At 48.3% G+C, this 25,035-nt stretch overlaps 1 protein-coding gene across 1 annotated transcript in view; it reads left to right on the top strand.

Annotated features, from left to right (window-relative positions):
- Positions 1 to 24,815, top strand: part of LOC124476570 (cGMP-inhibited 3',5'-cyclic phosphodiesterase A-like) — a 29,986-nt gene extending 5,171 nt beyond the window's left edge. The window contains exons 2-13 of the mRNA XM_047033782.1: positions 1,169 to 1,429; positions 3,971 to 4,128; positions 11,308 to 11,381; positions 11,813 to 11,961; positions 13,699 to 13,836; positions 13,948 to 14,059; positions 14,269 to 14,379; positions 14,905 to 15,104; positions 15,701 to 15,904; positions 16,806 to 16,967; positions 19,964 to 20,249; positions 20,389 to 24,815. Of these exons, the coding sequence (XP_046889738.1) occupies positions 1,169 to 1,429; positions 3,971 to 4,128; positions 11,308 to 11,381; positions 11,813 to 11,961; positions 13,699 to 13,836; positions 13,948 to 14,059; positions 14,269 to 14,379; positions 14,905 to 15,104; positions 15,701 to 15,904; positions 16,806 to 16,967; positions 19,964 to 20,249; positions 20,389 to 20,690 (2,157 nt within the window). The 3' untranslated portion in view covers positions 20,691 to 24,815. The remainder of the gene's footprint in view (positions 1 to 1,168; positions 1,430 to 3,970; positions 4,129 to 11,307; positions 11,382 to 11,812; positions 11,962 to 13,698; positions 13,837 to 13,947; positions 14,060 to 14,268; positions 14,380 to 14,904; positions 15,105 to 15,700; positions 15,905 to 16,805; positions 16,968 to 19,963; positions 20,250 to 20,388) is intronic.
- The last annotated feature ends 220 nt before the right edge of the window (positions 24,816 to 25,035 follow it).

Here is a 25,035-nt window from a genome sequence, read left to right as displayed (position 1 = left end):
ACTGTTGATGATGACATTGAGAAGTGCTGTTGGTTCAGTGGAGACATATAAGGTAAAGAGTAGCACCTATGTAGTTTACACGAGAGACTACAATAACATCCCATAATAGGCTGGTTAATGTCAACTTTGTTTTTACCTTTCACTATAGCTGTCACTGTTTCAGCTATTGTTTCAGGTGAATAGTGCTGTGTTCTCGGGTGGTTCTGTGCACTGCTATAGCAAGAGGAAACACAAGCGTTCTCAAAGAGCATTGTTTAGAATCACCCAGGAATTAACATTAGGATGTTCCTACAATAGTTAAAAGTTCATATATATATATATATATATATATATATATATTTAAAGCAGTAGTGTAGACTTTGGCTGTTTGGGAATCTTAAGCTAGCTCTTCAACCTCTATCATAACGCCAACTGACTGACGGCCGGGAATCAAACCAACAACCTTATGATTAATAGCCCAACTCCCTAACCGCTCAGCCATCTGACCCCCTGTCTCTTATTGAAACATGACCCATCATGAACCCTCAGAAATGAGTGTTGAAGTATAGTCAGTCTAAATCATGAGTGAGACCATCGAGCAAGGAACACTACGTCTGGCTTTGAGTGAAAATGGGGGAGGGACTTATGACCTCCACGTGAGGTCACCTGAAAGTCACCGCTAACCTCTTTATCTCCCGACGCGGGCGAAGCCGGCATATGCTTTCTGTCGCCGTGCCGACCACCCGCCAAACCAGAACTCTCGGCGCTCCTGTCAGTGCCATCCATCTGTTAGCGTCACCTCGCATTATCTACATTAACATCGCCATTCACCTCTCCTTCCCTCTTCTCCCACCCCCTCTTTCCCTCCCTCTCTCTACTTCTCTCATTATATTTCTCTCTCCCTCCTCTTCTTGCTCGCTCTCTCCCCTCTTCTCTTATTCCATATCCCCTCTCTCTCATTCTCTTTCTCCACCTCTTTCTCTCTCTCTCTCTCTCTCTCTCTCTCTCTCTCTCTCTCTCTCTTTCTCTCTCTCTCTCTCCCTGCTCTCTCTATCCCTCCCTCATTCTCTCAACTTCCTCTCGCTCTCTCTCCATCTCTCTCTCTCATTCTCTCCCCCTCCATCTCTCTATCCCTCTCTCCCGCCTTCTCTCTCTCTCCATCTCTCCCTGCCTCTCTCGCCCCCTACAGTCCTCTGGCACCAGCGTGACGGTGGACATCTCCGTCATGGGCGAGGCCCATGGGCTGATCTCAGACCTGCTGGCGGACCCCTCCCTCCCCGCCAACACCTGCACGTCGCTGAGGGCCGTAAGCAGCCTGCTCACCACCCAGCTCACCCTGCAGCCCCTGCACCGGCCCCGCCTCGCTCCCCTGCTCAACCTCGCCGACGCCTACACCTGCTCTGACTCTGAGGAGGGGCCCGACAGGGGGGAGAAGATCCCCTTCCCCAAGGTAGGCACTGATGCATGATGGGATTTGGAGTTTACGTTGGGGGACCAGGATGGCAGTGGGCACTGTATGAACAGAAAATGAATGGTTCTTAACTTTCAGCATTTGTTTTGCAAAGTGAAGAACTGTCCTGAGTACTCGGTAATTATCCAACACAATGGGAGCTTTACCATGGATGTCTTTCATTTCCACCATGTGACATAAAACACACTCTCACACGTCACGCACACACACAAGCACGCACTCGCACGGCCGAACGTTCATGGCTGAATGGCCTAACGCGCTCTCCCTCGCCCTGTCTTCCACTGCGGAACACGGGGATGTTTTCACTGGGCTCAGAAGCCAGAGGAGAAACAGGCAGTGTACGTCTGATGCTTCGAAGACTGTTCTCTCTTTCACATCCACAGCTGTGTCAACAAGACAGATGTGGAAAGGCAGACAGTGTGTGTGTCTGTGTGTGTGTGTGTGTGTGTGTGTGTGTGTGTGTGTGTGTGTGTGTCGGCAGAGTAGGGAGGAGTGATGAGGGCAGCCGTGAAGGTGAACAAGGCCCTCAGAGAGTCGTACAGGACGGCAGAGTGTATATTTACAGAGAGGAACCTCCCCTTCCTCCCCTCCTCATTGACGACACTCCAGTCATTTATATCAGAGCCATCATCTCAGGGAGATGTACACCGTTTTCTCATCTCTCTCTCTCTCTCTCTCTCTCTCTCTCTCTCTCTCTCTCTCTCTCTCTCTCTCTCTCTCTCTCTCTCTCTCTCTCTCTCTCTCTCTCTCTCTCTCTCTCTCTCTGCCTCTCTCTCTGCCTCACTATGTCTCTCTCTCTCAGTCTGCCCCTCTCTCTCTCTCTCTCTCTCTCTCTCTCTCTCTCTCTCTCTCTCTCTCTCTCTCTCTCAGTCTCTCTCTCTGTCTGCCCCTCTCTCTCTGCCTCTCTATCCATATGTCTCTCTCTCTCTCTCTCTCTCTCGGGGTAGAGCTGATGGTTCTCCCCGTCATCACGTCCCAAGGCTGACAGGATGTATTTTTAGCCCGACAAGACGCACACATAAAAAACTTTGTAAAACGAGCTAATCCAAACTGTTCCCCCACCACGCGCAGAGGCTGTCGTCATTAGGCCTCACCTCTACGGTTGTGGGGGTGAGGAGCGCCCGTGTGTGTGTGTGTGTGTGGGGGGGGGGGGGTGTAGTTCAGTTAGCCACCATGCTAAGTGCCTGAGGAGAGAAGTAGATGGGGGTACGGTAGTGTGTGTGTGTGTGTGTTGGGCGGGGAGAGGGTAATGGAAAGCCCTATGCTTGCTTTTCCTCCTTGAGAAGTTAGACATCCGCTGTGGGTGCATGTTGATGGCTTTCTAGAGCTTTCTAAAGGGAAACATGCACCCCCCCCCCCCCCCCTTCCCTCCCCAACATGCTGCATGTTCTCTTATTTTTCTGCTGAGCCACAGAAAAGGACCGCTCAGGGCAGATGGAATACCAACATGAATAACATCAATATGAAACACATCATCGTTAGCCGATCGTTGGAAAACCTGGCTTAACTGTCTTTGTCAAATAAACAAACGCTTTCTGTATAAAAAGGTTATATCTAAATGGATTATCCAATGAAGCGCATCAAGTAACATCCATCATCCAAATCGTGTAGGACTTTGGTGTCGCAGCTTCAATATTTTTCTCTCCGGTCGACCTGGTTTAGCCATGCTTTGTGTGTGTGTGTGTTTGGGGGGGTGTGCGCATGAAGAGGGTATATGCAGGCTTAAAATACACACACGGTTTGTGTGTGTGTACGTGAGTGTGCCAGGTGTGTGTGTGTGCGTGTGCGTGCATCAGCAGCAGAACCTCAGGCCCAGCTGTGAATGGGCTCCTTCAGGACTCCCTGGCTTTACTGGGTCACCCTGCAGGAGGCAGAGAGCGCTGCGCTGACAAGCTGCTGTGTGGCACCCTGCAGATGGGAGCATCACAGTGGCACACCTCGCTGGTAATCCCTGAGACAGAGAGAGAGAGGGAGAGGGAGACACAGAGAGAGAGACACAGAGAGAGAGAGACAGAGAGAGAGAGGGAGGAAGAGAGAGGAAGAGAGAGGTAAGGAGAGCGTGGGAGAGAGAGAAAGGGAGGGACAGAGAGTGAGGGAGGAGAGAGTGAGGGAGGATAGAGAGATGGGGAGGAGAGAGAGGAAGAAGATCCCTGGAATGGTTTCATCCTGAGGAGTTTACACCACACCTAAATCCATGGAAGAGATCCATGCCAACGGGGAGCCCAGCCACAGCCATCCTGCTGTGTCCCCTGTGTAGAAGGCATTCACCATGTTCCCTGCTCACCGCTCATCTTTATGGATGAAGGGGAAAGGGCTGCTCTGCCAATTGTGAAACATTTCCTCACTCCAATCTGGTATTGCATCATTTGCTCCATAATGAGATTTTCTGATAAAACCATGTCAAAAATGTTTGTGTGTGTGTGTGTATATCTGTACGTGTGTGTGTGCATCCGTGTGTGTGTATCAATGTGTGTGTATCAATGTGTGTGTGTATCAATGTGTGTGTGTGTGCGTGTGCAGCGTCTGAGGAAGAGTCTCCACCCAGCGTTGCTGAGGAGGATCTCCTCCACCTGGACCACCACCACCTCTGCCACGGGCCTGCCCACCATGGAGCCTAGCCTTGTGAGGAGGGACCGCAGTGCCAGCATCAAGCCCTACCACGAAGCCCTCACCTGCAGGTACACAGCAGCCTCAGCACCACACTGGGACCCGCCCCAGGCAAACACGAGCAAGATTAGACTTGAAGGATGCTAACAAAGTAGGTTCAACATACTGACGTGTTAAAGTTGTCGAGAAGTATATGAATATGCAAAATCAGTAGGTGTTCAGACTGAAATTCACTTTCAGTTGTGTAGAAAAAGCTCAATGTTATGCAAATACATTAAATTCTTATTTAATATATTTTATATAAGTATACTTTATACTAAGTATACTTTTTTTCTTGGAGGGGTCAATATGTGAATTTCTTTCGATTGAAAGGACATTGTCATAGGTCTGTGGTTCCTCTGTTGCTGCTCTGTCTCTGAGGGCAACAGTAACTGGATAAAACGTGATCCCATAAAGTTTCAGACACTCCCTGGTACCAGGTCAATGTATGGATTTCATGGGACCAGTGGTGACTTGTCATCACAAAAGGCAGTTCTGCTTTAACAGAAATCGCAAAACGTATTTCTTTAAAAAATCTGCTCAGCGGATGTCTTTCATCCTTCTTATAATTCCCCTGGAATGGGCCCAACGTTATTCTTCAGGCTGCGCACTCTAATCCATTACATTCTCGTCTACTTATTCTACGTACTTATTTTCGCGCTTTCTCATTTTCGCGCTTTCTCTTGTCTTTTCCCCCCATGTTCTTGTACTTCAATTAAAAATCTATTCACGATTTTTTGACTAAAATAAAATCGATTCACATACATTTGTGAATCGTTAGCAGACTGAATCACAATTCAAATGTGAATCGCATTTTCCCCCCACCCCTATTGTCTACCCTCCAGCTCTCTTCATCTCTCCCACTCCCCCCTCGCACGCCCTGTTTCTGTTAAGTCGCCATTTCTCCACCCCCGTGACACAACGCGGCGTTAAATACCACGAGGTTTCTGGAGAGAAAGGCTTCCGCTCCTGATGAGTTCACGGGGTTTGCCGTTTCAGTAGTGGATCCTCTGTCATGTCGGTTACGTGAGCATGACTGGGCAGCACGGCCCAGCAGTCTGGGAAATGGACCGTGTGGACTGCAGACACGATGTGGCCCCCAGCGACGACCACATTAACCTGAATAACTAAGACTAGGAAGACACTCTGTGCACACTAGTCCTGGGGTGATGCCAAAGGCACTGGGCAGATGTCTCCTGTTGGAGGGCTTGAGTCTGGGTGGGTGGGGGGTGGGTGGGGGGGGGGGGGGGGGGGCGTACAGAGCATCGTGATCCCCTGCAGGGGCTCTGTTTAGGAAGGTAGGGTCTGTGTTTGTGTACGTGGGCATGTGTGGGTGTTTGTTGAAAGACTGGGGTTGCTGTGTATGGTTGTGTGTAGGCTTACAGTATAGTGTGTGTGCGTTGTTGTTTCCACGGGTGGGGGGGGGGACTTTGGGAGACAGTAGTAAGTGGTACGTCAGGCTGCAGATAAGTAGGATAAGGTAAGAGTATAAGCTGAATGATGGGCACATGGCCAGGATCACACACTGGTCGGCATGAAAATATTCTTCTCTTACCAGTAAATCCAAGCAGTTGTACCCACCAAGAATACTGTTTTCCCAGTCACGATCTTATTGTCATTTCAGGTTATTTTAGCTGTTGGTTGCTCTTGGAATTAGAACCGTGTTTCCGTTAAACTAGGACTGTGTGTCAAAAATGAGTTGATATACCAGCGAAGAGCCGCCACAGACACGAGCATGCGTGTGTGTGCATGCATGTGTGTGCATGCGTGTGTGTGCATGTGTGTGTGTGAATGTGTGTGTGTGAATGTGTGTGTGTGCATGTGTGTGTGTGCATGTGTGTGTGTGCATGCGTGTGTGTGCATGTGTGTGTGTGCATGTGTGTGTGTGCATGCGTGTGTGTGAATGCGTGTGTGTGCATGCGTGTGTGTGAATGTGTGTGTGTGCATGCCTGCGTGCCGGCGGGCGTGTGTGAGAGAGAATCCTTGCATGCTTCAGATGTGTGCATGTGCACTCAAGATAATTGATGCAGCCGGTTGTCTCCGTCGCCTCTGAAATATTTACCTCGACGAATAGAGAGGGGGAAGGGGAAGGGGGGCCCCTTCTTCTTACACCCCCCCCCCCCCCCCTCCCATCATCTCTCTTCCCCGCCATGTTCATGACACGGACACGAAACTCCTCTCTGACGAAGGCGTTTGTCAGTAAATACAGATGCTGGTTGGCACGCCGAGGACCGGTGTGGTGGATCGCATGCACTAGGCACGTCAGAGCCGGGATGCCTGTGGTGCGCGAAGGAGACGGACGGACGGGGGAGGGGGCAGGACTGGACCAGTGTCAGAGTTGCTGACGCGAACGTGCCTCAGTTTTATTTGCCTGTGTAGCTTTATAAAAGTCTGTTGAAATGTGCTCCGAGGCCCCCGGGTTTAATTATTGATTGTTTAGAATAACAGAAAGCCTTTCTCAGCCATGTGTGGCATAAAAACGCACAACGTGGTTGTACGGTAGATGGGGGTGTTAGGGGGGGGGGTCTGTGTGGGCTTGTGTGTGTGTTTGTGCGTGCGTGTTTGCGTGTGTGTGCGCATGTGTGCCTACATACCTGTGTGTGTGTGCGCGAACGTGAGCAGACGCAAGCACACTTCAGGCATATTTGTGTATGTATGAAGCACTCACCGCTCACCTTTTAGGAAGTGCAGCACCTGCAGAATCTCATCGGCCCAGGTGAGAGGAAAGGCCGCCTGGTAAAAGCACTCAAGGAGCGCCCCGCCGTCCGTCATCCAGCCACGTGGATCCGCCAAAGTGCTCACCTGCTCTGCACTGCTTATGGGCTGCAGGCTCTCTGGTAAAACTCCTACCACTGGAGCTAATGGATCTGGCTGAGGTAGCGTCCACACAACGCTAGAGTGCACACAAAAGCCCTGATGGGTTAGCTACGACACACAATCGACGCTGCGAGCCACGAGGCTCCGCCCACTGTGGCGCCCGCTGTGTTCACTCTGCATTCGAGAGACGCTTTCAGGTATTTTAGGTCATTTTTCTTTGTTTTGCGAGTGTGTGCCTCTGTACAGACGAAGCGTCAGGCTTTCCCTGTCGTGTTTGGTTGTGTTTGAACATTCCGTGGTGATGACAGAACACGCTGAGTCAGCGTGAGTGCACGGCGCAGGTTCTTTACACAGACGCCCCGTCGCCAGGGGGCCAGGCGCCGACGACGTCTGACTCGCATGTGGCGGCGCGACGGTAAACAAACACCTGGGCCTCTTCGCCGTCTCTTGGGAGGGAGGGAGTGCCGTGTCTCGACAGGAGGACTAACGGGGCTCTCCAAACACTGGCTGGATGGGTCTGGGGAGGAGGGACGAGGGAACAAGGGGAGGGGAGGGGGGGGGGGGAGGGGGAGAGAGAATGTCCTTCTAAGGAGCAGCACTGTCCTGGGGACCCTAGAGGAACCACTCTGTCACTCCCTGGTCCTAAAGTGATCACCCCTCTGTCACATCCTCCCTCTGAGCAGATAAGCACTGTGACACATCCTCCCTCTGAGCAGATAAGCACTGTGACACATCCCCATGCTAACCTGATAACCACTGTGACACATCCTCATGCTAGACTGATAACCACTATGACACATCCTCATGCTAGACTGATAACCACTATGACACATCCTCATGCTAACCTTATAACCACTGTGACACATCCTCATGCTAGACTGATAACCACTATGACACATCCTCATGCTAACCTTATAACCACTGTGACACATCCTCATGCTAGACTGATAACCACTGTGTGACATCCTCAGATGTCTCTCTGCTCTGCTATCCTCCCAGGTGCAGGGTGGCCGAGGCCAGACTTTAGAGAGTGGTTAGGGGGGGAAGGGAAGCAACCGACACACGGCTTCCATTGCGCGGCGGTCCGATCTGCAGAATCTCAATTAGGACATTAGTACAGGAATGCAAGAGGGATGGTGCCAGTTGTGGGCCGGTTATCAGAGAGGTCTGGGGCAGGTTATCAGAGCGGTCTGGGGCAGGTTATCAGAGCGGTCTGGGGCAGGTTATCAGAGTGGTCTGGGGCAGGTTATCAGAGCGGTCTGGGGCAGGTTATCAGAGTGGTCTGGGGCAGGTTATCAGAGCGGTCTGGGGCAGGTTATCAGAGCGGTCTGGGGCAGGTTATCAGAGCGGTCTGGGGCAGGTTATCAGAGCTGTCTGGGGCAGGTTATCAGAGCGGTCTGGGGCAGGTTATCAGAGCGGTCTGGGGCAGGTTATCAGAGCGGTCTGGGGCAGGTTATCAGAGCGGTCTGGGGCAGGAGGCAGCGGTAAGCGTCCCAGCGTCCCGGGTGCTGTTATCCCCCCACATCTGGGCCCAGGCCTATTACTGGAAGCAGAATGTAATGGTACCCACTGTTTATCGTGGCATGGGGTTCTGTTCGTTTGGGCTCCCGACCAATGGTAATCTAGCAACCTGCAGAGTGTGTTAGAGTTAAACACTAGGGCAAACTACAGCTCAGAACAGGGCAGGGGATGCCAAAAGTTGCTTTACTGCATGCAAAGATAAGCAAAACCGGGGAACTTGTGAGAATTTATTTCCCCTGTGTGGATAACGGCCCTGATTTAGATGCGTATGACGGGATGCCAGAAAGCTTGTGCGTGAGAGCGTGTGAGTACGAGACGACTGGGAGTGAAAGAAGAAAATGTTTCTCCTCCCATTTCCCTATCATACGCTTTTAAAGAGATACACGCCTCGTAAACCAACTGTTTCAAACCTGCTTGGTGTGGGGGAACGTGGAAACGGGTAGGTGCTGGATGTTAATACACAGGAATGCCTCCTTCCCTGGGTTGAGGAGAGTTCAATTCAAGTGTGTGTGTTTTGATCTCCAGCTGTAAGCCCTTGTTCTGACAGAGGCCCTTTGAAACCGAGCTGGTTTTGCTCCTGAACCCACGTCACTGCTGGCTCAGGTTACCCCCTCCACTCATTCTACTGAGTGGGCAGAACAGCCCCACCATCCAGTTCTTCAACTTTCACTAAAAGCAAAAGTCTTTTTTAGCCGTGTGCCCGAGACCCCCCCCCCCCCCTCCCCTCTCCATGACAATAATGTACGTACTGTTCCCCCGGCCAGACTATCAAACTTATTTTATATTCCACACCTGCTAAGCATTACACACGCTGCCTTGACTGGGCCACGCTGACACAACACAACGCTCTTTGTTGAAGGACCCACGATTCATTAAGGGCTTGAGGTGGGTGCGGTTCCAAACGGCACAAGAACCAATTGATCCCAACGATAGACACACAGCAGTCCTTTGTGCCGTCTGCGACACCACGCTTGAACAGCGGGCGTTTCCTGCACCGGCTAGCAGGTTCTACTACATTAGGGATGAGGTATTTTAATTGGAACCATCTACGGGCCCGACGGTTCTGGAGGAGAACATGAGAGGGCTGAGGTGGAGAACAGCTGGGCAGACTGCTGTCAGCTGATGCTCTCAAGATAACTTTTATTAGCTGAATACTTTTTTCCGTGAACGATGGTAGCTTTTGAAACAGGTGGGTTCAGTGCCGTTCTGGAGCGGAGCGAGTAAACAGAATGTCATAAGAGGACATGCTGGATGATGTATGGATGTACTGACGAGCATACTGACAGGTGACAACAACTCCTTGGCGGTCGACTTCCATTTGCAGAACAATGGTTGAATTAGCGCACTGATGGTCTATCAAAACTTAGTCGTACCGTTAATATGGAAGACGGATTCCAGACCCGTTTTCAGACATGTTTAATTAGTCCATTAAAGTTGTTGAATGCAACGGAATGGTTCTGGTTTATTCTGTTGTTGTTTATGTTGAAATGTCTCTGTGTTTGTGTTAATAAGCGTGTTCGTAAAGCGTCTTAATGAGTCATTTTCCTCTGGCATCTTTGTAGGATGTGTTTACTGCGTGGACAGCCCAGTAGGACACCTATAAAGAGCCTTTGACAACTTCTGCCAACGAGACAAACATCAAACATAGATGCTGTGAAATGTATTATTCTCAATGACTTGCCAGAGAGACTACAGACAGCAAACAAACTCTTGTGCTCTGTTTTCAAGGGTTTGCGCGTATGTTGATTGCGTGCATTTCTGAAGGTTTTCCCGTTCATATTGGTGTTCTCTAAAGAGACAGAGAGACAGAGAGACAGAGACAGAGACAGAGACAGAGACAGAGACAGAGACAGAGAGACAAAGAGAGAGAGAGAGAGAGACAGAGAGAGAGAGACAGAGAGAGACAGAGAGAGACAGAGAGAGAGAGAGAGAGAGAGACAGAGAGAGAGAGAGAGAGACAGAGAGAGAGAGTGAGAGAAAGAGACAGTGAGAGAGACAGAGAGAGACAGAGAGAGAGACAGAGACAGAGAGAGAGACAGAGACAGAGAGACAGACAGAGGGCATCTAGTGATGCTGGGAGGAGGATGATGAAGGAGATTTCAGTGCGTGATGAAACATTTGGTAAACCATGTCCCTGTGGCTCAAAGTGCCTCTCATCTTCCTCTAAAGTCCTGCTTACGTGACTTGGGAATAGGTTTTGATCTGGGGCTGCCACATCTCCATCCAGCCGAAGGAGAGCTTTCTTGCTGGGGGTACACTTTGATCCCAGAGTGTCAGATGCAGTGGAGGCTTCTCCATTCTTTTCCGCTTTGTAGAGAAACTATTGGCAAAGTACTCTACTACCTTAAAGAATGAATTCAGCAGCATTTGCCCACGATCATGGATCATCCTGAGGTTCCACCAGGAAGCACAACACCTCATCTCATCTTTCACAACCAAACTACAGTTATCTTTTCTGTTTTTGAGGGGTTGTTTTTATTTACGTCAGGTATTCCAAACAATAGCATTTGTAAATGTGCATACATGTCCCTACAGTCCATAACTGATGTTTCATTATTTTCATATATTTCTTACATCCAATGTCATGTAGGTTAAGGAGTGCTGAGCAGAAAACCTTGAGTCAGACTGTTAGCCATGTTGCTTCGTGCTATTAAATGATGCATTGTGAAGAATTAGGTCCAGATGGTTGTAGTACAAGAGTAAAAACATTTTTTTTTAAAACCTTTGATTCTGTAAGTGGCTACTAAAAAATTGTAACTTTTGGGAATATTTTAACGTGCACAACCTCATCTTTAACAGATAAACATTTCTGAATGAAATATTTACAGAGTGCAGATGAGGGTCACGATGTGTGATTTCTTGTTTTTCTCCAGTTGTGGCAGGCCTTACATCAAGCTCACTCATGGAGAAGGATCCATAGACAAAGGGGACAGGATTCACCGGACAGGTAAACGTTCTTATGCTGCTCACTTATACAGTATACTAGGGGTGGGAATCTTTTGGTACCTCACCATTCGGTTAAATTCTTGGGGTCACGAATCGATTACAAATTGTTTCATGAATTTTTGCGATTTTTAATCCCCCCAATTAAAAAAAACAAACGAAATCAATTTGAAATATAAATATTTTTTGTTTAAACATTTGTGAATCGCTAGAAGACTGAGTCGAGATTCAAACGTGAATCGATTTTTTCCCCCACCCCTACTGTATACCGTTACTTCATCCTTTTCAACCTCACTTCATCCAGCTATGTTAGAGCGTGTGTGGTGGTGCTGGTGGGGGAGGGATGGGGATGAAGGGAGTGGAGCAGGAACCTGTGTGTGAATATCAATCTCCATCGTAACATCCTGCCCCCCCACCTCCCTCTCCATCCGGCAGAGGACCAGGTGACGGCGTCGTCCGACTATGACAGCACCCACGAGGCCAACAATAGTGACAGCAGTGACGTAGCGCAGACGGAGGAAGACGCAGAGGGCGGAAAAGCCCCCGGGCAGGGGGTCCTCCTGCACCCCATGATGCCCCCTGAGGTGAGGAGAGGGAGGGGGGTCTTCCTGCACCCCATGATGCCCCCTGAGGTGAGGAGAGGGCGGGGGAGAGGAGAGGGCGGGGGGTCTTCCTGCACCCCATGATGCCCCCTGAGGTGAGGAGAGGGCGGGGGAGAGGAGAGGGCGGGGGGTCTTCCTGCACCCCATGATGCCCCCTGAGGTGAGGAGAGGGCGGGGGAGAGGAGAGGGCGGGGGAGAGGAGAGGGCGGGGGGTCTTCCTGCACCCCATGATGCCCCCTGAGGTGAGGAGAGGGCGGGGTAGAGGATAGGGTGGGGGGTCTTCCTGCACCCCATGATGCCCCCTGAGGTGAGGAGAGGGCGGGGGGTCTTCCTGCACCCCATGATGCCCCCTGAGGAGAGGAGAGGGCGGGGGGTCTTCCTGCACCCCATGATGCCCCCTGGAGAGGAGAGGGTGGAGGAGAGGAGAGGATGGGGGTGAGGACAGGGTGGAGGAGAGGGTGGAGGAGAGGGTGGGGGTGAGGAGAGAGTGGAGGAGAGGACAGGGTGGAGGAGAGGAGAGGGTGGAGGAGAGGAGAGGGTGGAGGAGAGGAGAGGGTGGGGGTTTCCTCCACCCCCGTCTTTCATCCCTGCACGTCTCACAAGGTCCTCACTGATCTCTGCGTTCTGATGACAGCCCTGCATGTCACATGATCTCTGCGTACTGATGACAGCCCTGCATGTCACATGATCTCTGCGTACTGATGACAGCCCTGCATGTCACATGATCTCTGCGTACTGATGACAGCCCTGCATGTCACATGATCTCTGTGTACTGATGACAGCCCTGCATGTCACATGATCTCTGCGTACTGATGACAGCCCTGCATGTCACATGATCTCTGTGTACTGATGACAGCCCTGCATGTCACATGATCTCTGCGTACTGATGACAGCCCTGCATGTCACATGATCTCTGCGTACTGATGACAGCCCTGCATGTCACATGATCTCTGCGTACTGATGACAGCCCTGCATGTCACATGATCTCTGCGTACTGATGACAGCCCTGCATGTCACATGATCTCTGCGTACTGATGACAGCCCTGCATGTCACATGATCTCTGCGTACTGATGACAGCCCTGCATGTCACATGATCTCTGTGTACTGATGACAGCCCTGCATGTCACATGATCTCTGTGTACTGATGACAGCCCTGCATGTCACATGATCTCTGCGTACTGATGACAGCCCTGCATGTCACATGATCTCTGTGTACTGATGACAGCCCTGCATGTCACATGATCTCTGTGTACTGATGACAGCCCTGCATGTCACATGATCTCTGCGTACTGATGACAGCCCTGCATGTCACATGATCTCTGTGTACTGATGACAGCCCTGCATGTCACATGATCTCTGTGTACTGATGACAGCCCTGCATGTCACATGATCTCTGTGTACTGATGACAGCCCTGCATGTCCCATCTGCTGCCGACACAGAGATTGCAGAGATGAAGAACACGTCCAAATGAATCCTCTCTCACTAGATAGCTCCATGTCTAACACCCCGCCCCGCTCTGTCTCTCTCTCGCTGTCGGGTTTTGGATCTCTCTTTTTCAATCTCCCACTCTTTCTCTCTCTCTATCTTATATCTCTCTTTGTTTAGTGTATTCCTTGGGTTTATAATGCTAGTGTGTATGTGTTGTTTACAATGCTAGTGTATGTGTGTGTTTGTTGTTTACAATGCTAGTGTGTGTGTGTGTGTGTTGTGTTCCCAGGATCAGCCCCTGCTGGCCCCAGAGCCGTTGGTAATGGAGGACCTGGAGCCGATGATGACTCAGCTCAACAACTGGAACTTTCCCATCTTCAGCCTGATGGAGAAGACCAATGGGAAGTGTGGCCGCATCCTCAGTCAGGTGAGACCAGCCAATCCAACAGAGGCTGCAGCCAGCCCATTAGCGACACAGTGTGTCAGTCAAAGCATCGGTGATATTCGGATGGGTAACTGGAGCATGTTGGCGTGTCAGGTTTCTTACAGGCTCTTTGAAGACACAGGTCTGTTTGAGACCTTCAAGATCCCTGTCCAAGAATTCATGAACTACTTCCATGCCCTTGAGAACGGCTATAGAGATATTCCATGTAAGAACCATATTTCAGCTACTTTCCTCCCTCATGAATGATACAAATGACATTCAAATGCCCCCATTCTGAAATTCCCATTCAGTTAAATGTCATATTAACTTCTCTCCACTAGAGGGAGAAGTGAGACTATATTTCTCTGCACAGTGAATGCATGCAAGGCACCACAGTGCCCCCTAGAGGTTTTGCCCTGACATTGTCTCTCTCAGACCACAACAGGATCCATGCCACAGACGTTCTTCATGCTGTGTGGTACCTCACCACACAACCTGTGCCAGGCCTGCTCAGCCTCATCAATGACCACGGCTCCAGCGACTCAGGTGTGTGTGTGTGTGTGGTTGGGGGGTGGTGTGTGTGTGTGTGCTTCACTAATTACAATATGGCAGCTAGGCTATTCAATAGAGCCACCGATATCTGCAAACGCAAAGATTTAAATAAATGGGTCAGCATGAATAGATTCTTTAAGATCGTCACTGAACAGAATTCATTGGACGCAAACCTACGTGTCAGTCGAGGCCAACTGTGCAGCCGCAACACTGCAGCACCACCATGTTGAATTCTGCAGGAAATTTCCGCCAGATTAGAATATCCCCCCCGTAACGCATATTTATTTCTTAACCTCATTTTTTATGCCATTGCAGCCTCTTTCTTTGATCCCTGCATAAGTGGATTTGGTGGTTCAAAGTTTAGTGGTGGTGGAGGGTGAAGGGGGGGGGGGGGGGGGGGGGGCGGGCCCTCTGGCCCTCTGGCTCTGCTAGCTCTGAATGTGTTCACACCCACTCCTCACCCACTCTCCCCCCTTCCCACCCCTCTGCCTCACTCCACCCCCCCCCCCCCCGCCCCAGACTCCGACAGCGGCATCACACACAGTCACATGGGCTTCCTGGTGTCGAAGACGTACAGCGTGCTGGAGGACGGCTACGGCTGCCTGTCGGGCCTCATCCCCGCGCTGGAGCTCATGGCGCTGTACGTGGCGGCCGCCATGCACGACTACGACCACCCCGGCAGGACCAACGCCTTCCTGGTGGCCACCAGCGCACCACAGGTAGGGGGTCTCAAACACAGACACACACGTGTGCAGCCAGCACACACACACACATACACACTGACACAGAGAAACACACATGTGCAGGTAGAGTATACACACACACACACACTCTCACACACACACACACAAACCCAATGCTTAAGACCCCCACTTCAGTGGCAGTGCCCTGCAGGTAAACCTCTATAATCAGCTTGACAGATGACGTGAAGCTGTTGTCCTTGGGATCATCTTAACCCCATTCTGATTACAACTAACTATTTGTTTTCCTGATAGAATTACAGTTTGTCCACAGTTCCTTCACAGAGTTGTTGCGCACGCTAAATCATTGCACACGCAATATACAGTCACTCTGCTGTACCACTCGGTATCGAGGTCTGATTTCCATTAGAGAAGAAAGCATTTTTTGAATCCATCCACCTGATATAATCTTGTTGTTTGTCTCCCTCCGCCTCTCTCTCTCTCTCTTCCTCTCTCTCCCTCTCTTCCCCTCCCCCTCCCCCTCTCTCTCTCCCCTTCTCTCCCTCTCTTTCCCTCTGTCTTTCTCTCTCTCCCTTTCTCTCCCTCTCTCTCTTCCCCTCCCTGTTTTTCTGCAGGCTGTTTTGTATAACGACCGCTCAGTCCTGGAGAACCACCACGCCGCTTCTGCCTGGAACCTCTTCATGTCCCGTCCTGAGTTCAACTTCCTGGTCAACTTGGACCACGTGGAGTTCAAACGCTTCCGCTTCCTGGTCATTGAAGCCATCCTGGCCACCGACCTAAAGAAGCACTTTGACTTCTTGGCTGAGTTCAATGCCAAGGTAGAGTTGAACCATTCCGGTGTGAGACCTGGTTTTCCCAGCCTGTTGCAAGTCTTGTTTAGGCCTATGATGCTGAGGTAGCGGTATATGGTGTTTGCCTCGATTATAGACAGTCTCGTTTTAGACTGTTGAATGGCTTTAAATCAAATTACATGTGACATAAATCCTTGAAAAATGGACAAATCCTCTTTCGAATGGAGTTATGTTTTGTGGTGGAAGGCCTGACACGTGGTGATTTTCCCTCCCACTGCCAACGCTAATAGCCGTGCGTTCTACCATTCAGCGTGGCAATTACTGGCCTTGCCCTCTAGCTAACAACATTGTTCCTCACATGCCGTTTGGTGCTACTGTGCTTTCCACTTTCACCTCGCTTGCTTTTCCTAGAAGCAAATTAGCTTTCTCTCAAAAGCCCATTGAATTAGTTTGTTGAGCCTCGCTGTCGGGCTGGTTATTAGAACAGATTTTATGGCTGTAAGATTTTGCACACTGTCTTGCACCGCAAATCCTTCGTCTTACCCAGAAACAGCAAATTCATTCATAAATGTTTGGGAAAGGAGTTCATTTGAATGGTGGAGGTGGTTAAAATGATGCTAGCAATTGAGGTCACTATTTCTAAGCTACAGAAGGAGTGTAGATCAGAATGCAGTGCAGCAGAATGAGTCATATATTTTGATGGCTCTGTCCGGAGGATCTGCAGTTGCTGGATTAGTAAGGAGACATATTCTACGTAGACAGATGCTATGTTGGGTTGAATGCCAATGCTTTGCCAAGCATTACATCTTCCAGCATTGTATACGGTGGCACAGCAGTCACTTTACTCAGAAGTCACATGCACAAGCACGACAACATGATGATGATGTAGCAGACAACAGTCTATATGATAATGTATTTTCCACCCTAGGTCGGGGAAGACCCAGCTACAGGCATCGATTGGTCCAATGAGAACGACAGACTGCTGGTCTGTCAGATGTGCATCAAACTAGCAGACATCAACGGGCCCCTGAAGTGCAAGGACCTCCACCTGCAGTGGACGGAGGGCATCGTCAATGAGTTCTACGAACAGGTGAGACCAGTCTATTTGGACGGCAGCGCGTGAATCGCATGGCTGCCTCGCTGTCAAAGCTTCGTGAACCAAACGAGAGATAGGAACTTATGCATCTCATTTGCATACAAAACCAAGTAGATGGAATAGTGCTCTGCACACACACACACTTGCGCGCGCACACACACACAGGCTAGAGTAAGGAAACTCCAAAGAAAATTGCAGATTGTCAGTATATTTGTTTTTAAAGTCACGTGAACGGAGAAACAGTGATTGTAAGCATGTCTCCAGGGGGCTAAAGAGTTGGAGCTAAAACATCAGTGGTGATTAGTGTTAAACGGAGAACCACATTTTATAACCAACCACATAGAGACTCAAGTCCCCTGTATCTACCACCTAGTCCCCTGTATCTCCCACCTAGTCCCCTGTATCTCCCACCTAGTCCCCTGTATCTCCCACCTAGTCCCCTGTATCTCCCACCTAGTCCCCTGTATCTACCACCTAGTCCCCCCTGTATCTACCACCTAGTCTCCTGTATCTACCACCTAGTCCCCTGTATCTACCACCTAGTCCCCTGTATCTACCACCTAGTCCCCCCTGTATCTACCACCTAGTCCCCTGTATCTACCACCTAGTCCCCTGTATCTCCCACCTAGTCCCCTGTATTTACCACCTAGTCCCCTGTATCTCCCACCTAGTCCCCTGTATCTACCACCTAGTCCCCCCTGTATCTACCACCTAGTCCCCCCTGTATCTACCACCTAGTCCCCCCTGTATCTACCACCTAGTCCCCCTGTATCTACCACCTAGTCCCCTGTATCTACCACCTAGTCCCCTGTATCTACCCCCCAGTCCCCTGTATCTCCCACTTAGTCCCCTGTATCTCCCACCTAGTCTCACCAACTCCCGTCTGCTTTTGACCTCCAGCATTTTTTCCCTCTTTCTTCATTTTTCATTCAATCTAACCTGACATATTGAGATTGTAATGCCATTGCACCATCCAATTACTCAGCCAGAGATAGCTCTCTGAATGTCACAGTGGCGTGCCAGGGGACACGTGATGCGTTGTATGTTGTATGATCCCCTGATAAGGAATATGCATAAGGTCTGGCGTGACCAATCAGCCTCCCATTATAGGCTTTCCCTGTCGGCCTTCCTACATGTGAGATTTCATTAAAGCGGCATTATCTGGTTGTTCCATCCGTCCACATGCAGTTTACATGTAGTCTGAGTGTGTGGAGGGGCAGGGATTGGTCCCCAATCCCTGTGAACTCAACCAATCAGCAACCACTGGAACACTGGGGCTCCATTTTCCGAGGTTAGATTGTGTGCTGTACTCTGTAGAGAAGATCAAGGTCTATTCGTGTTGATGGGAGCACAAACATGGTTTTTTTCTTCTCATCTTTGACTGCAACTGTCTGTAATTGGTATTTGGTGAACCTTCATGTAACTATTATAAATGTGAATATTATTAAATGTATTGATTCTTTGTGCTATAACTGATTGAAATTGTAACCAATGCCAAATACAACACACCATATTGCCTTTCCATGGATACACTATTTGTTCATTACCTATACCTAGTCCCTGGCAGTATAGCACAACCTAGCCCAAGCACAACCTAGCCCAAGCACAACCTAGCCCAAGCACAACCTAGCCCAGACTAGCCCTAACCCTAGCCTTAGCCTTAGCCTTAGCCCCAGCTCCATGCCGCCCAACCGGTCTCTGTCTCAGGAGAGGGATGCTGAGGAGCCTAGCAACAGCAAGGGCTCTTGAATAACAATGGGCCAGTGTGACGCTAGCAAGACACCCAGGAAACTGGCTCTGCCATTCAGGTACGCAGCTGAAACACAGGCAGCCTGAGAGCCTGTTAACCTTGGAGCCGCTGTGTGAGCTCTGCCAAAACACAGACACGCAAAAACACACTCTTTGAAGGAAAACACAAACAGCCTCTGCCAAGAACACGTATTGTAGTCCACGTGAATGTTTTTCACGCCTTAGGGGGAACACACTGAAATGGAGTGTACTGTGTGAAACAGGAGTGGTGTGTCATTAATTAAAAAGAGTTTCATGATAAAACACAAACACTAACCGCCTTTGACAGCCATTGAAAAAACACCTCCACTACAAGCCCAGGCCCGTGCGCCCATATACCAATTAGCCGTGTGCGGTGGGAGTTACAGGAGAGACGTCTGGCAATGCTGTTTGAACCCTTGTAGTCCCCCCCCTTCCCCCATCAAGACAGAAGTCCTATCGAACCCCAGAACCCGTCCCTTCCTGTTCACATGTTTCCTTTGTGCCTTGAGGGAGAAGCACCTGCCTGTGTGCTGCTCATGCACACACACACACACACACACACGCACACACACACACACACACACACGCACACACACACTATGGAACATGCTCTGACACATGGCAGGCTTGTTGCCGTGACAACGGGGGACCTTGCTGCGGGTTGCCGTCTGCGTACATCCAGTTCAGACAATGTAGACAAACACGCGCACACGCACAAACTCCAACTCCAAAGCAGCGAATCTAAGGGTGCGTGTGTACAATATGTTTGTGTTCACATGTACAGGAAGAGGTGGGAGGTTATATAAGCAACAGTTCATATGAACGTGAACAGCATGTTGCATCAGAATTGTTGCATTGTGCAAATGTAGGTTTCGTATTTCTATTCACTTTTTTTTTATCCAAGTAGTGTATGGAATGTGTAGGAGGTCTGGAACAAACCAACAAGACAGTTCACACTGCCAGCATTGTAGGTTTGTGTCCAGAATGTGTACACAAGGCCTTATCACTACACAACAGTGGAACAACAAATGTAATTCAAGTCAGGACACCTACTTATAGATTTAACCATTCATCGAAAGTGTCACATGCAAATCTGGATGTCAGTCTGACTGAACGACCTTTCTGTCGACATGGTCTCCTGCGCTTGGTCAACCAGGTGTGTGAAGGCTGCTGGCGTGTGCTTCACACGTTCCTCTCCTCCTGTGTTTCTCCCTCCACAGGGGGACGAGGAGTCCAGCCTGGGCCTTCCCATCAGCCCCTTCATGGACCGCTCAGCCCCCCAGCTGGCCAAGCTCCAGGAGTCCTTCATCACGCACATCGTGGGGCCGCTCTGCAACTCCTACGACTCCGCCGCCCTCATACCCGGGCGCTGGGTGGAGCCCACTCCCAAAGGTGGAGAGGCAGACATGGCGGAGAATGAGGTGGAGGAAGAGGAGGAGGAGGAAGAGGAGGAAGAGGAGGAGGACACGCCAGAGGAGGATGCATCCACCAGCTCTGAAGCGTCGCGTAAGTGGAACTGAAAAAGAAACACACTGCACACCTCTTTGTAGATGTTTCAAATCCTGTTTGCTGTCCAGTTGACTGACAAGTTGGTTGACTGACAGTTGGTTTGTGACTCATCATCTTTTCTTTTGAAACCTCATAGAAAAACCGACCCCCAAGAAGAGGAGGAAAGCGTTCTGTCAGATCACCCAGCACCTGATGGAGAACCATGAGATGTGGAAGAAGGTGATCGCGGAAGAGGCTCAGAAACAAGGCCAGGGGGCGGAGTCTGCGCGCTTAAACAATGTAGCTGAGCCAATCCTGGCCACCCACGAGGAAGAGGAGGAGCCAGGGAGCAAAGAGGAGCTGGTGGAAGGGGAGGAGCCGGAAGAGGAAGCGGAGTGGCCCCTCCCTCCACAGGAAGACTCTGAAACAGCAGAGGAAGTAGAAGGAGACCTGGAGTGAGAAGGCTCATGGGATACGTGGCATCTTTCACAGAGCCAGAACGTGAATTTATTTTGTTCTTCAGTCCTATAAACAGACTCCTGATTTATTTGTTGCCAGCACATCACTAAGACACAACACTGTAGAAGTTGGGGGGGAAATTTGTGCCTATAAAAAGAAAACAGGGTGGGGGGAGACATTACTTGGGTTTTACACATGAAACCTGAGTAATCGGGTACAGAGAACCCTCATGGTTCTCTGTAGGAACTTTCCATATTGCAATACAGGATCACACATGTATGTAAAGCGTAAGGGATCACAGAACAATAGACTCATTTACTACTGTCAAGACCGGCTTGAAAACGGCCTTCAAAGACATCGGTCCGTTATGTAAACAAAGACTGTAGAGACTGCTACCAGTTTATATCTTAAGAAATATTTTCTAAATGCAATTATATTTCGACATCACGTTCAAAGTCTAGTTGTTTTCTGTCGTCAGTCTTTTCTCCCGAGTTTTGATATAGGATCTTCTACTGTTTTGCTTTTTCGTCTGTGGATCATCTGTGAACCAGTGAAACTGGAGAGATGAGAAATGAAGAATAGGAATATCTTTGTTTTCCTCCATCCACCGTCAAGCTGGTCATGCGTCTATCGTCTGTAAACAATCAGCAGGCCATCAGCTCTCTCCATCTCTGTTTGCCATCACATCTGCACATGTTCGCATTGCCCCCAAAATCTTCAGCACTCAGACGACAGACGAAACGCTCTTGTCTTCAATCGGATACCACAGTTCTCTCTCGCAAATGGCCAAAAAAGAGAGACTTTTGTATTGTGTCACCAGGTTTTTTCCTCAGAATTTTTTGCCTTCAAAGGGTATCATTTGTCTCATTAGAGACCTGATTATCTGTTTCCCAACTCTTCCTGAAAGCACAGTAGGCCTATGCCATCTTTGATTTAAATTATGGTTTCTATACCATTGCTCTTTCCCATATTTGAGGTTGTTGTGAAAATATCCTAAAATCAGATATAGCTTTATCAATGGTGAACGGGGGCGTTCACAACTGAAATATTATTATGGTGAATGGTTCAGTAACGAGTTCAGACCTTCTATAATGGGTAACCTTTGACTCCTGCCTGTCACGTTGCTATGGACACTGCTCTCCGCTCCACGCGGAGCCTTTCAGGTAGACCAACCGTGACATCATCGGACCCGGCAGGTGATGTGCAGGAATGCAGTCAATGTGACGTGCTCAGCTGATGTGTCTGTGTATATTGATATGTGGATTTACTAGTAGCCTACGGTTTGGAAGCGATAGCAAAGCATTACAATTTTTAAGTGAAAACAAAAAGTGAATTTCTTCAACAGGTAGTCTACAAGGAACTTGATAGGATATTGGATGCTAGCACACCTTCACACTGTTAGCGTACTAACTATTTTTTGCAGAAAATCAATAATCAATTATCAATAATTCTTCTGAAATAATTGTTGAATGGGATTAGACGCAGTATTGGCCAGTATACTGGCTGGCCCGGGGTCAGGTTTGAAGAATAATGTAGAGAGGATGCTCGGGTTCTGCCCCTGGGGTGAGAGACTGTATGAGGCATGCGAACGTGAATCCTCTCAGTAGTGAGAACAGGGTAACGTGATTAGGCCTACATGAAGTCACATGATATTTTGTCCCTCCACTCAATCCTCTATCATGGGATTCTTCCACCTCTGTAGCATCTGATAAGCGAATTACATGCTAAAGCGTAGCATATGTGGAAACGGAAACATAGACACACATTTCAGATTTGGATTCGACTTTGTGTGCAGTGCATTATCTCCTTTAATCTTTCATGGGTCTCCAAAGGTGGAAATAATTTTGAGGGTACAGAAAAATTCTCTGGTTGTTTACAGTAACTCACATACTCTCCCATCAGGCCACAATGGTGGCAGCTTGATTTAGTAAACCCCCAAAGCAAGGTTCCAAAGACCACACTAGCACACAATGATGCCATAACTAAAGGCTAACCTAGCAGGCTATTTCCCATGACACACAACAACAAATGTATGTTTATGTCCATGTTTAGCAATCAGGAGATCCCATTGAGGTTCATAAAAAAAGAGGTATCTCTCTCTCTGTACAACTCATGGAACAGTGTCTATTTCACCCAGCAGTTCCTATACAACATGCCAACACACTACGTTTCCAACCTAACTCCTAAATAGATTCATGAACAGGATTTTATGGGCCACTCTAAATAGACCATGCCCCAGGGGGCAAGAGGGGTTAGAGCACACACATTATTCATATATATATATATATATTTGTGTGTTTGTGTTTGTTATGATTGGAACAACCTCAGAACACCTGACTAGAATCAGATTGGATGCACAAGAATAGATCCAACTTAATGTAAATGTTACATGTCTCATGGCTGTTTTTTTTGTTGCTTTTCTTTGGTGATTGGTTTTCTCCCTAAACAACTGTTCCTCAGTTTAAGTTTGTTAAACAGCTTCAAAACAACCTATGTCAGTATCCCATTCTCATAGATAAAATATGCCATTCTGCTGTACAGATTATGCTTTTAAAAGCATATATGTGACTTGAATCTGTGAGAGGACAGTCCAATTGTAATTTTCAAAATAGTTTAAAAAGATTAAATGTTTTTCGTATATATCAACTCAACAGAATATGCTTTTTACATTAGGCTTGTTTGATTGATTCATTTTGTCATTGAACTCAACTAATTCCCCCAGCATTCGTCTGGACATATTTATATCTCCTAATGCATGTTGGGCCACACATGGGTGTATGAAATGCTATCCTAGGTTGTGAATGTTGAGTGCACATGTACAGTGTGTGCGCGTGCGTGTGCGTGTGTGTGTGTGTGTGTGTGCATGCACGCACGCAATGTGTGTGTTTATTCAGCACACTGTGTCAACCTCTATCAGTACTAGATAGTCATATTTAGGTGTTCATAGTTTTGAATGCTTTGCAGTTCTTCCCTCCAAACTGTGATTCTTCTTCAGTTTGGTCAAATGAACCCATGTGTTACATCGTGCTATAATACGAAGTGGGGCGAAGAGGAAGGGTTAAGTGCTGTACCGCTAAATGTTGCTCCTGAAAGCGCACTCCTCTAATTCCACCCCTGTCATGATGTCTCTCAGGTGGTCATTGTTATTCACCGAGCATGTTCACCAGTCTCTGCTTTGATCCTCACTGTGCATGGCCATCAGATTGGCTATGCACATTGGCAACTGCTACGAGACATTGGAAAAGTCAATCTCAGATTCATTTGAGTTATTGTCTGTCCATTACTCATTTTTAGTATTGTGGTTTCTTGATCTCTGAGTTTACTTTGTTTCAAAATGACAGAATTATCCATTCTTACACCCACCGTTCACTTAAAAAAAAAAAAGATATTGTACTGTTTGTCTTGATTGCTCTTTATTTGTGTGCTCCTTATTCGTTTGCCATAGTTCTTGACACGTGTTATCATTTACAATGAGAACCAAACAAGCTTTACAGTTCTGTAAACAAAAAATGAGACTTGTATTTTTATATAGTTGACACATGATTAAAAAATTAATTGTTTTCTTCTCACTAGTACCTTGCACTTACCACATGTAGCAATATTAACACAAGGAAGATTACGATACAGAATACACAGTATGTGTTAAGTACAATTATTCATTTTCCTTGCCGGTTGACGCTCCATTTTGTACAATATATATGCTGTACAGTAAAGAAATATTAAAACTACAAAAACTCTTTTAGATATACATTATTTATTTTTACCATTTTGTAATTTAGACACTATACTGTAGCTACTATATTGCCAGAAATTACTGGAAGTGCCTATTGGTATTATGTATACAGTGAATATGTTTTGAGATCAGTAGAAGTTGTCACAAGCTGAAAAATTTGGATGTTGTGTAATGTGAATACATTGAATTACAAGACTTTGATTTCTGTGGTACCAAAGTCTCTGTGTGTTTGTTCATCCAGCGTGATTATATTTTCATGAATAAGTGTGACGTGAGTGTAAATTAATGTAAATGTGTCAAATGCTAGTTCTGCAAGCTCAACAGACATCCAAAACATCTCGCTTAGCCATTGCAACAACGCATTGTAGATATTGTTGAATCTTGCTGCCATACCCCCCCCCCCCCTCCCCCCCCAAAAAAACGTAATCTCAGCACGTGCTCTAGAGTACAGTGAACAGTGTATTCAGACTGAATACCATGAAAAGAGATGTATTGTTCTTTTGAAAGTGAGGCTTAGCTTCCTTATTTATTGTGTTTTCCTGAAAGGGCCATTGTATAATGCCAAAGTGATCATTTAGCTAAACAGGGATTTTTGCATTGTCTACTAAAAGT

This window comes from Hypomesus transpacificus, chromosome 14 (assembly GCF_021917145.1).
Source record: "Hypomesus transpacificus isolate Combined female chromosome 14, fHypTra1, whole genome shotgun sequence".
Taxonomy (NCBI): domain Eukaryota; kingdom Metazoa; phylum Chordata; class Actinopteri; order Osmeriformes; family Osmeridae; genus Hypomesus; species Hypomesus transpacificus.
This window is presented reverse-complemented; position numbering and strand designations above follow the sequence as displayed.